The following is a 13493-nucleotide window of genomic DNA, read 5'->3' as shown; positions in this document are numbered from 1 at the left end:
AATCTATAAAAAAAAGTCCTACCAATTCCATTAAACTCTAATTAGAATTTTAATAGAATCTATGAATTTTTTTTTTTTAAATCTAACACAATCTTAATCTAATACACCCTAATATACATAAAACATCCATCCAATAATCTCATAAAATGATGAGTTGGTTGGGTATGAAAAGTTCCAGCTGGCTTGCTTCTTCCTTTTACATTTTGTGATATATAACATTTATTAATTTTTCTATAATTTTAGATTTCCAGGTCCGCTATTGACAAGATTGATTTTACCATATTAGTAAGGCTTAATTTTCTTCGGGGCCCAATGCATAATTTGCACCATATGCTTTACATAAAAAATCTCGTAGCCCTCCTACAGTTTGCGAATAATCTATTATGACCTTATAGTTTTCTATTTTGTATGTACTACATACCTCGTCATGTTGGAATAGAAAAGTGAAAAGCACGTGTTAAGAAAGAGAGGGAGTGCCTGTTAAACATCCAACCTAACAACTTTTGTATTCTTCTATCTTTTTCTTTGTTTTAAAAAACTTAAATAAATCCAGAAAATTGTGCCTTTTGGCTTGAAGAAGAAAACCGAAAAATAACCCTTTCTCTCTATAAGAACATCTCTTTCTTTCTATGGGTTTTGAGTTTTGTTTCGCTTTCGTTTTTTTTTTTTTTTTTTTTTTTTTTGCTCTCTTTCTCTAATAGTAAGAAATAAGCAATATATAATGATGGTTGGAGAGAAAGAGAGAAGGAGAGAGAAAACAAATCCTATGCACTATCGATCACAATCTCTTAACCTTTTGAGGCTGGAATTAATACGGGCATTCAAAATCGCGACATGCTCTACTCTCTCAATTTCTTCATTGTTTCTCATCAAGTTTATCTCCAAAACACATAAGCACCAAAAGAAAAAACAGGGGGACGAAATTTATCTACAACATGAACAGATAACTGTCCAAATTTCGACTATAGATCGCCTAGTCTCTAGTATAATTAATTAGTCAAATCTCTTGAGGAGGATTTGCAAAACCCACTTGCAAATATGAGAGTATAACTTAACTCAAGAAGGATGAAAGATATCTTATGTAACATTTCAGTGGAGGAGCTGCCAGGTGGTGTTGATATTTTTCTCTTAGGTGCCATTTTGGTTTTCTGGTGTTGATATTCCATGAAGAAAAAGACTGAAACTTATTATATTTTTTCCTTAGACTCTTTTGAATTATGTAATTTATATTTTTTATTTTTTCATGTTAAACAATCTATTTTATTAAGGAAAAAAGAAGTTAGAATTGTAATAATAGAGCCTTTTTGCCAACTCAAAGAGAGTTAACTCACGCATAATAATAGTTCAAATGAGGTATCTAGTAGATACGAAATAGAAAACTACTATGTTATAATAGGCTATTCGCAAACTATAGGGAGCCAAAAGGGTTTTTTACATAAAGTACATGGAGCAAATTATGCATTTGGCCGTTTTCTCCATATAGTCTCAATCATGACTTAATTTGCACATAGAAACATAACAGTGAGGCACTGTAAACTACAATGGTTAACCGCTAAGGCTGTGTTTGACAACAACTTTCTAAGTAGCTTTTATTTTTTTATAGTATTCGGTAACATAACGTTTGAATTAGGTTTTAAAGGTTAATGGTAACGTTTTATAAAAAGTTAACCCATATAATACTTAGCTTTTAGCTTTTTGGACTTGTTCGATAATTTTAGTGGGTTCCAGTAGATGTCAGCTATTGTAGTAGCTGTCAGCTGTTTTACTGGCTGTTAACAGTTAGATATCAGCTGTTGGTGAGTAGTTGTTTATATAACGGTTTAAAATAGAAGTGTTCAGTAAAAATAAGTATTTGATTGGCTATTTAATATAAAAAGACAAAAAAAGTAAGATTATAGAGAAGAAGGTAAAGACAAGTGATGGACATAGACGTCATAAAAAATTTATAAAACGTCAAACATTAATGAGGATAATGTTTTATGAAACACTAGCTCAAACTCTAAACGTTCGGATAAATGTAACATTACCAAACACAATAATTAATTAACATAGTGTTTTAACCCAATCAAAACACTAAATACTGCTTCAAACGCTATTGCCGAATAGAACCTTTATGAAAAACTACTAAAACAGCTAACTTCTAAACGCTACTAAAACAGTTAACAGATATCAAAATAACTAGTTTTATCGAACAGATTCTAAATTCTCATATATATCATTATAAAAAAGACGTTCGATAACGAAAATAGGATAACAAAAAAAATTAAAATTTTTTTATTTGCGACATATTTGTTGGCACTCACTGTGATTGTTTGTTCAATTTTGATAAAATTGGAACATAATAAATTTTTAAAAATTTCATTAATCTTAATAACTTCACTTTAAAATTTGGCAGTTTCTTTTCTTGTAACGCTTAAAATTCTTAATTTCAAATTTTATTATTCAAAATAAATAAAAGTATATATACTATAACGTTATATGTGTTTTGGAATTTGATTTAATTTTATACTATTTTTTAGTATTAATTCAGTGAAAATTAAACAAATAAGAATAATTACAATATGTTAAGTTGAAGTTTACTAAGATTGGCTATATTTTTCAATTCTCTCTCGTGTTAGATTGGTTAGTGGAGTTCCAACCAACCAATTAGTTGATGGCTTTTTAATTGGGAGGCTATACATATACCGATATGGCCATCCACTCTTGACCGACTTGCTAATTGTTGTGCTTCGTCTCCACCAAATGGAGATGACATGACTATGGCTTTTAGTAGGACTATCAAAATTAATGCCTTTGAAAAGGGAGAAATTTCCTATCAAGGCTTCAACTGCCCAATGACTCTCCCATCATACGATCTCAATCATGACTTTTAAGTTTCCCACTAGATATATATTATTATGATGCATTTAGTTGAACTGATATATGTGGCTCATAGCTAATTGTATCCTATTGTTCTAAATAGTAAATATTTGGTAAGGATTTTTAATTAGTAGTTGACAACCGACAAAAGTCTTAATTGGATACTAATTCTATTAGTTATATTTTAAAATTCTAACCACGTCGTAAGTTTTTAATAGTCATTTTATATTTTAGCAGTAATGGATAAAATAACGAACTAAAGCTAACTAACTATTAGCCACTAGCTACCAACAATTTAGTAACATTGTTAGCTATCAAGTGATATAAACAATTGAATCGAACAAGCTACATATATCGTGGTCACTATAATATTCTATAATTCATAAAATATTTAGTATAGAATTAGGTTAACTAAAGTATAAAAAAATTATTGATATTTATGGTATTATTTGTTTAATTTTGATAAAATTGGAAGAGAATTAAAAACAACTCAAGAACTCCAATAATTTTTCTAATTCCATAACTAACCGTAAAAATTTGGCAATTTTCTGTAGTATTTTCAATTTTGGAAAGCGCTAAAAAGATAGAATTCACTCTGATCCGTTTACCCATAGAGAAAAAAAAAGGACTTTCCTCGCTCGACGACCTGTGCTATGGCTGTGAGAACTGACATGCCCTGTGCTATGGCTGTGAGAACTGACATGCTTCACTTTACTTTAAAGCATCCTGTATAAAGGAGTGCTTGAATGGAACTGGACTGCCCTAATCAAAGACTTTTGAGAAAGGCATTCTCCTAATACTGCTTTGTGGAAACTTAGAATAGAAGAAAGTCTTTTTAGGATGCTTTGTCCTAGCTAAATGGAGTCACAACTACTTATTCTATTATAGAAGACTCAGACACACTTCCTTGTACTTCTCCCAAGTGACATCAAAATCTTCTTTCGAAATCAGCAATAGATGAGATTGAATCAGACAAAAGATTCACCCCCTGGGAGATTTGAGAGTTGACACTTTCAAAATTAAATTTTTACATTTAAATTAAATACAGATATAATGTATTTGTATATTATAATGTTATTGGTGTTTTGAATTTGAATTTGAATTGTATATTACTTTTATCAATTCAATGAACAATTAATTAATTAATTTTAAATTACATACATTAATTTTATAATTAAAGATATGACTATTTACTTGTAATTTTTGAACTTGCAATTACCTTTTATTAATTTTTATATATGATACAAAAATATTTTGGTTGGCAAATCGCTAACAACCACAATTTCCCTCCATGGCCTCAAAAAACAAGGATCAATAGGCAAGAAAAATTATAAGGATTTTGTCAATGAATTATTATTCAAAGTCAAATAAGAAGTAAATTAATAATAATGAGAAGTGCTTGGACCTCCAATTTGGCAGGTATTCCTTTGTTCTTCCTTTAGCCTTCTTTTCAGATAATCGACCTTAATCTTTCGCAATTCACTTATTGCATTTCGCATTTCAATTCTTTCTCTTGGCTGTTCCATTGAACATGCAATTCCAATTTTCAGTATAGAAATGATAATGTCTTCCTTAAAACTCCCGCTTTCCTCTTCAGATACAATTCTTGGATCCAAAATGTCTATAACTTTATCAGGCAAAGATCTCTCAACAAAAGTACGAAGATTTAAATCATCTTGAAAAGTATCATCAGTTGGTCTTTTTCTTGTGAACATTTCTAATAATAAAATCCCATAACTATATACATCTCCCTGAATTGACATTCTGCCGTCCATCCCATAATCTGCAAATAGAAGTAGATTTTAGATAAAGCGAGAAAATAAATTACAATAATATTTAAACATTTGTAAACTAACAGATTTGGTGACTGTATTAATTAAAATTAGTTTTATAAATAAGAGTAAAATATTTAATAAATTTGAAAAAAAATTATTCTACTGAGATAAATAAAATTAAATTAAACTAATTGGTAAACTATAGTTACAATTTTTATTGGGATTATTAAATAAAAAAATGATATAATAGAGTTGAGTGAAAATGCAATTTTTAATAAATTAAAAAACAAGTTGTTTAAGTAATTAACACGTCAATTTGTATATCTTGATGGCATACATTTACATCTTAGGTTTGACACTTAAAATAAAAATTTTCAAACAAATTTCATTTTACTAGTGACAAAACGACCCAATTACAACCCTTTAAGCTCGTTAAACCTGAGTTGATTTGGCCAATGAATGGTCAAACGGCGGGTTCACTTACCCTGTTCAGCACCTGTGTTTAAGATAGTGTTAGGTAATACAATATCTATCTTAGCATTTAGAGTTTGAGACAGTATTTCATGAAACGTTATCTTTATTAACATTTAGCGTTTTATAATTTTTTATTACACCTATACCAATTACCTGTTTTTACCTTATTCCCCTCCTTCACACCATTTTTTATCATTTTATATTAAACAACTAATCAAACAGTTTTTATACTTAACATTTTTAGTTTAAATCGCTTTATAAACAGCTAACTACTAACAGCTTTTAATTGAATGCTAACAACTAATAACAGCTAAAATTGACGAGCAGACCTTTTGTATACAACGAGTTAAACCCCAGAGGTCTGATCGATTCTTGGTCAATTTGGTTGAATGAGCCTATTTATTGCAAGTTTGAAAAAACTAGATATGCTTCCCTACCAAACATAAATTTATTTTAGGAAAATGTACAAATGGTTAAAAAAAAAGGAAAATTAATTATTTAGTTTATGAAATTTAATGAAATTATTTAAGTAGTCCCTATTTAATTAAAAGGCTGGAATTACTTAAATAATTTTTTCAAACCTCAGAAACTAAATAATTAATTTCCTTTAAAAAATAAACAAAATCATATATTTTTCCGAAAGAAAAAAAGGACTATCACTCCTTTGGTGGTATAAATGAATTCATTTGTAACTTTAACCTTTCAAAAAGTTATATATATATATATATATATATGTGTGTGTGTGTGTGTTTTTATGTGTGATGTCACATTGATATAATTTCAAATAAATACAGAGTTGATATTTCATTAAATAATGCATAACACCCGCTATTTAAGAATTAAAAATTAAATTTTTATAAAATCTTAACTCCTCTCTCTTGTAATCCAAACTTTTAGTGCGAGGTATTTCTAGCCATGTGCTCTGGAGGAAAAAAATAATAAAATAGAAATAATTTTTAAAAATTTTTATTTTCATTGATTTGATCCATATATATACTATAAATTTGGTTTAAACAAGTATTTTCACGTAAAGTGTACGTACCTAGAGCAACATAGCCAACGGACCCTTTAATAACTGTAGAACTGCTGCTTTGATACGGTTGAACCTCATCAGATATTGTGGAGATAATTTTAGCCAACCCAAAATCTCCGATACAAGCAGTCATCTCTTCATCCAAAAGAACATTACTTGGCTTCAGATCACCATGTATGATTGTTGATGAGCTTCCATTATGAAGATACTCTATTGCAGTAGCAATATCTATGGCTATGTTTAATCTGTCAATTAATTTCAGATATCTTGATTCTCCTTCTTCTACATTATGTTCATGCAACCATTTCTCCAAACTCCCATTGGCCATGAATTTATATATCAAAGCTTTAAAATCATTCCCTTCAAAGTCAATGCTAGAGCACACACTAAGCAGCTTCAAAAGATTTCGATGCCGGACATTTTTAAGAGCTTGGCATTCTGACATGAAACTATTTGAAGCTCCTCTTCGTTGCAAGTTTAACACTTTGATTGCCACTTCTATTCCTACCTGCTCAAGAAATCCTTTATAGACAGAGCCATAACTACCAACACCAATTATGTTTTCCACAGAGAATCCGTTTGTTGCTTTGAAGAGTTCTGCATAAGATATTCTCAAAAATTGGTATTGAAATGATGGTATAGAAAGAGTCATCTTTCTAGAGTTTCGTTTGCAATACCAAATAATTAAGGAACACATCAACAAAGCCAAAATTATTGCGATCAGGACTGGGATTATTACTTTCACTATAAATAATACTTTACTTTTGGAGTTGTGTGAAAGACAAAAGGGAAGCTTTAATTCAGCAATACCTCCACAGAGACCATTGTTCCTTGTAGTGAAACTGCACTCGCATTTGGAAAGATTCCATGCTTTGGAACCTCTCCTTGGAGTTGGTTGAAAGATAGATGCAAATAGTTCAATACTTTAAAGTTGGCTAATGAATTTGAAATTTCTCCTGAAAAATTGTTGCTTGAAATATCCAGCTTCCTTAAACCTCGTAGAGCACTAAACCCTTGAGGTATCTTCCCTTCAAATGAATTTCCCTCTAGATGAAGCTCTTCCATAGACAAACACTTGCTAATAGTGTTCGGAATCGTGCCAGATAACTTGTTATGAGATAAATCCAACTGGGCAAGATTTTGCAAGAAACCAACTTCTGATGGAATAGGACCACTGAGTGCATTGGCAGATAAGTTGAGGGAGATTGAAAGAGAGGAAAGACCAATGACCTGTCTAGGAATTGAACCATTGAGAGTATTATGTAATAGATCCAGCTGAATCAAATTATGACAATGACCAAGACTTGGAGGAATGCTTCCCTTTAGATTATTGTATGCGAGGGACAGAAGACTCAACTTAGATAAATTACCAATTGAAGATGGTATAGTTCCTATAAATTTGTTGCTCTCCAAACCCAACACTTCCAACTTTTGAAATTTTTCAAAATTAATATTGATAGGGCCAGTGAGATAATTTCTTGCCAAAATCAAAATTCGCAGGCTGATGAGGTTTTCAACTCCGACAGGAATAATACCTTGAAATTGATCCACTGATAGACCTAGAAACAACATTTCTTTGGAGAGATTTGCTATAGAATTGGGTATAGACCCTGTAAGAAAATTATAATCTAAGAATATATGTCTTAAATTGGAGCAATTAGATAGAGAATCAATGAAACGCAAGTCACCTTCTAGCTGATTATAAGAAAATTCTATTTCTAGAAGTTGTGATAGCCTTCCGAGGTCTTTTGGTACTAAACCGGTAAAATGGTTATTAGTTATAGCAATCTTTAAAGAGAAGAAGCATTTAACAGTGATATTGGGATAGGTCCAGTAAAATTGTTAAATGCGACTATAAAGACTTTCAGATTGGGAAGAGTGAGACCTACGTCAGAGGGTATCCTGCCATGTAGTTGATTAAAATGGAATTCAATACTGATAATGCTAGAAATGTTGAAGAGGCCACCAGGAATTTCACCAGTTAGATTATTCTCACTAAGAAACAATAGTCTTAATCTCCCAAGGCGAGAGATTTCTCTGGGTATCTGTTCTTGCAAGTGATTTCTTGCTAAAGATATTTGCACCAGAGATGAGAGATTGCCAATAGAACAAGGAATGCTTCCCGCAAGGTTATTCCTACCCAAACCTAAAGCTTCAAGTTTCAGTAAAGAACCCAGCTCGGAAGGGATATTACCTTGCAACTCGTTGTCAATGAGATCGAGATACACAAGGTTTGAGCAACTTGACAAGTTTGCTGGTATCTTCCCCCTCAGTGAGTTGTTGCTGAGTGCTAAGTAGTTTAGGCGGCGCAAACGATCAATTTCTTGTGGGATTTGGCCGTAGAAGCTGTTGTTTCGCAAATTAATGCTAAAGGAGAGGTTTCCAATATGTGGTGATAGTGATCGTACCAAACGTTGCGAGTTCAGGTTCAAGGCTATGACCCTGTCAGTATGCCTCCGACTACAAAAAACGCCATGCCAATTGCAGAAATGTTCCGAATCATTCCAAGAACTCAGGACTTGAAATGGGTCTTGTTGGATTGCTTTTCTGAAGGATATTAAAGCAATATTAAAGCAAGTCGATCAGTCTCATTTTGCAAGCAAATTGCAAGTTTGGTAGAGTAGAAACACCAGCAATAACGGAACTCCACAAGGATGAGATAAGTACACAAGTCTGTTTGTTGTATTTTATAAATATTATCTGTATTTTAGATAGAGTTAGTTTTGCAGTCCTTATCTACTTTACTTTCCCTTGTATTTATCAAGCCTCTGTGTAACATATTCATAAGAAGAAATACAATTATACTTTCCCTTTTATGGTATCAGAGCCTGCGGGCATTCTCTTCAATACTTTCTCGTTATTTCTTTTCTGTTTTCAATGGGTTCCTCAAACGTTTCTAATGTTTTCCACTCTTCTGGAAAAGTTTTGGTTTCTATCAATGCTTCACAGTTTCCATTGAAACTCTCACCTCAAAATTATCCGTCATGGCGTGCACAAATCGTTCCTGTGTTGCGTGGTCACAATCTGCTTGGTTACGTTGACCGATCACTTCCATGTCCATCTCCGATTATGTAACGCCCCATTTTTCTGTGTCTAAAATAGTAAGTTACCGGTCTGTGAATAGTATCATCGGTCCGGGAATAAATATTATTTATACTTATGAAACTTGTGAATACCCAATTACTTCTAATGTAAAATTTTAGTTTTACGATTTATATGTTAAGTTAAGACGGTGTCTCCGGCACCGAATGTGGCATCTGCCGTCGAGTCTCTCGGGATTGGGTGGCGGGTGTTACAGATTATATCAAAAGATGGAGAAGATATTGCAAATCCAGATTATGAACACTGGATTTGCCAAGATCAGTTGATACTTGGTGCGATTATTGCGTCCATCAGTTTTTCTGCGATGCATATTATTTCTAATGCCGAGACTGCTGCTGATGCGTGGGACAAAGTACAGACCACCTGCGCAAACAAATCTGCCACGCGAGTCTTATCGCTCCGCGAAAAATTATCCAACTGCAAACGTGATTCAAAATCTGTTCAGGAGTATTTGCAGAATATTACAGTGATTTCAGATGCATTAGCTTTATCCGGGAGTCCAGTATCAGATGTTGATTTGGTTATTCACACGCTTAATGGTATTGGATCTGACTTCCGGGATATTGCAGCAGCAGTTCGTGCACGAGATTCCATTATAACCTTTGTTGAATTGGAGGATAAACTCCTTGCTCATGAAGAATTTTTGAAGCAGAATGACTCTACTGTTCCTATTGTAGCTAATTATGTTCGTCGCAATGCTGGATCGTTTGGGTCTAGTTCTAATCAGCGGCAATTTAATCGATCGGATGATGGTAGTGCTGATAATTCATATGTGATTCCGTCAGGTTCTCAGTCTAATGGAAGGCGTGGTAATTCAAAAGTCTTGTGCCAAATCTGTGAACGGCCTGGACATATTGCTAAAAAGTGTTTTAAAGCAAAGGATTTCTTTAAGAACAATTTTCCACAGCCTCCACGAGCAAATCAAGTTTCTACTTCTGATTCGACGAGCTATGTTCTTGATACTGGTTCTTCTCACCATGTGGCTAATGATCTTCAAAATCTATCAATTCATGCCCCGTATGATGGGCTTGATGAGCTATACCTAACGGATGGTTCAGGTTTGAGAATAACTCATGTTGGTTCAAAAGTTTTAACCTTTCCTACCAAATCTTGTTCCCTTAATAATATTTTATGTGTTCCAAAGTCAAAAGAAAATCTAATCTTTGTTTTTGAATTTTGTCTTCAGAATAATGTTTCGATTGAATTTTTCTTTGATTGTTTTGTTGTTAAGGACCTGTTCACGGGGGAGATAATAACAAGAGGCCAAATTAAAGACTCTCTATATCGGTTGTCGTCCGTATCCAAAAGTCGTTCTAAGGTTGCTGCGTATTTCAGTATTCGTGATTCCGTGTCTCTTTGGCATCAACGATTGGGTCATCCAGCTGCAAAAGTTTGTGGTTTTGTTCTGTCCAAATTTAATTTGTCTAAGTCTTCTGCATTATCTTTCAATTGTAATTCGTGTCAATGTAATAAGAGTCATCGACTCGCTTTTGGTGTTTCTTCGCTTACTAGTTCGCGTCCTTTAGAGTTACTGTATTCGGATCTTTGGGGTCCTGCCCCAGTTTCTTCCTTTGAAGGTTATCGTTATTATTTAATTTTCGTTGATCATTTCTCAAAGTATATTTGGTTTTATCCTTTAAAGGCTAAGTTTGATGTTGCTTTCGTTTTTCCAGTCTTTTAAAAATTGGTTGAAAATAAGTTTCAAACAAAAATCGAGTCCATGTATATAGATGGAGGAGGAGAGTTTATTGCGCTTAAATCGATTTTTCAACACCATGGAATAAGTCATCTTCAAACGCCTCCGCATACTCCTCAACATAATGGAGCAGCGGAACGGCGTCATCGCCATCTTGTCGAAACTGGATTAACTCTTCTTCAATCTGCAGGTCTTCCGTCACGTTTTTGGTCATTTGCTTTTCAGACGGCAGCTTATTTAATAAATCGACTGCCAACACCTGTTCTTAATATGTCTTCTCCTTATTTTAAATTGTTTAAGCAAGTTCCAAATTATACTCGGTTAAAGGTCTTTGGTTGTTTGTGTTACCCGTATTTACGTCCCTATACTCATAATAAATTTGAGCAGCGTTCTAAACCATGTCTATTTTTGGGATATTCTTCACATCAAAGTGCATATCTGTGTTTTGATTACAATTCTAATAAGCTATTTGTTTCCAGGCATGTAGTTTTCATTGAAGACCAATTTCCTAGTCAAAAGTCAAACTTGGAGCCTTCTAATTCGAATGAGTCCTGGTACAATGTTGAAAGTCAACCTTTAATTCATGCGGTGCCGTCTCCATCCTCTCCATCTGGTACGATGCCATTTTCCCGCCAAGGGGATTTTCAGAACCCTAATTCCCAATCTAATGAAACACATATCACAACAGTTGTTCCTTTTTCACCCAATTCATCTATGTCGCATTCAACCGAGCCTATTTTTGAGTCTTCTTCATCGTCTGATTCGTCTTCTATGGCAACATCAGCTTTGTTGTCTTCAGTTCCTGTGTCTTCTCCTATGTCTGTCTCTATAGAGTCTCAACACTCCGTGACAGGTTCCGATTCCTCATCTCACACACAATCAACCGAACCACCACCTCAAAGAACTCATCCCATGGTCACACGCTCCCAAAATAACATTTATAAACCCAAAGTTCTTCACACAGTCACTAAACATCCTCTACCCGCAACTGTTGAACCAACTAGAGTTACTCAAGCTCTGAAACTTCCGAAATGGAGGCAGGCTATGAATGTTGAATTTGATGCTTTAATTACTAATGGCACTTGGGTTCTTGTTCCACCAGCTGCAGGTCAAAATCTTGTTGGATGCAAATGGATTTTTCGAGTTAAACGAAACCCAGATGGTACAGTGGAAAAATACAAAGCTCGTCTGGTTGCGAAGGGTTACACTCAACGACCTGGTATTGATTTTGAAGATACCTTCAGTCCTGTATTAAAGCCCACAACCATTCGAGTAATCTTGACTATGGCAGTATCCAAGCGGTGGAATGTCTATCAACTGGATGTAAACAATGCATTTTTACACGGTCCTCTCTCTGAGAATGTGTACATGTAGCAACCACCAGGTTTTATAGATTCAGATAAGCCACATTATGTCTGTAAACTAGTTAAAGCGCTTTACGGACTTCGTCAAGCGCCTAGAGCATGGTATCAAGCGTTGCGCAATTGTGCTGTTCAGTTTGGGTTTGTCCAATCAAAAAGTGATCATTCACTCTTCATACTACAAAGAGGTGCCAAAACTTGCTTCTTTCTTGTATACGTCAATGATCTTTTGCTAACCGGTAATTGCAATGAGTTGATACATCTTTTTATTTCTGCGTTGGGGTCCAAGATTTCTCTGAAAGACCCACAGAAGTTGAATTTCTTTTTGGGTATTGATATTCACACAACAGCAAGTGGAATGTTCATGAGCCAGCATCATTATATAAGGAAATTACTTGTTGCAGCTCACATGGAGGGCGTCAAACCAGTATCCACTCCATTTGCGACAACTACCACTCTCCTAAAAAATGTGACCGGTGAAGGTGTACATGCTACAGAGTACAGGAAGTTGGTAGGGGCCTTACAATATTTGACTTGGACAAGGCCTGATATTTGCTATGCAGTAAACAAACTTTCTCAGTTTATGCAGAGTCCTTCATCAGCTCATTGGGAAGCCTTGAAGCGACTGTTACGTTACCTAAAATATACGATTGATTATGGAATTAAAATAACACCACAGTCTGCTTTTCATTTTCATGCTTTTTCCGATGCCGATTGGGCAGGTGATCCATTGGATCGGTCATCTACAATTGGGTATATTCTGTATCTTGGCAATGTTCCCATTTCGTGGGCTTCTCGCAAGCAGAAATCAGTTGCCCGCTCATCAACTGAGGCTGAGTATCGGGCAGTGGCCTCCACTGCGTCTGAAGTAATGTGGGTTAGTTCCTTACTAACTGAACTTGGTGTGTTGTCTTCAGTTCAAGTTCCGGTAATTTATTGTGATAATATATCAACCACCTATGTCTGCCAAAACCCCGTTTACCACTCACGAATGAAACACATTGACATTGATATTCATTTCGTGCGTGATCTTGTTCAAAAGAAGAAGCTTCGCATAAGTCATGTATCAGCTCAAGATCAACTAGCTGATGTTCTTACTAAGCCTCAGGCAAAGACTGTTTTTGCGTTAAACAGAACCAAGATTGGTGTCTCCGATGGGTCCACCATCTTGCGGGGGAGTAACGGAACTCCAC

General features: G+C 34.3%; 1 protein-coding gene and 1 pseudogene across 1 annotated transcript; both read right to left on the bottom strand.

The window, feature by feature from the left end:
* Positions 1–4150: 4150 nt before the first annotated feature.
* Positions 4151–8732, bottom strand: LOC105637002 (putative LRR receptor-like serine/threonine-protein kinase At3g47570). Its single transcript, XM_089725571.1, has 2 exons — positions 6151–8732; positions 4151–4642 (listed from the first exon to the last, which is right to left on the bottom strand). Exons 1-2 carry the CDS (start codon positions 6836–6838, stop codon positions 4239–4241), a joined length of 1092 nt encoding a protein of 363 aa, XP_089581697.1. The 5' UTR covers positions 6839–8732; the 3' UTR covers positions 4151–4238.
* On the bottom strand, positions 6937–9202 carry LOC149493800 (uncharacterized; annotated as a pseudogene).
* Between the last annotated feature and the right edge of the window lie 4291 nt (positions 9203–13493).

This window comes from Jatropha curcas, chromosome 9, assembly GCF_041381405.1.
Source record: "Jatropha curcas cultivar XTBG-Jc1 chromosome 9, XTBG_Jcur_1.0, whole genome shotgun sequence".
NCBI classification, from domain to species: domain Eukaryota; kingdom Viridiplantae; phylum Streptophyta; class Magnoliopsida; order Malpighiales; family Euphorbiaceae; genus Jatropha; species Jatropha curcas.
This window is presented reverse-complemented; position numbering and strand designations above follow the sequence as displayed.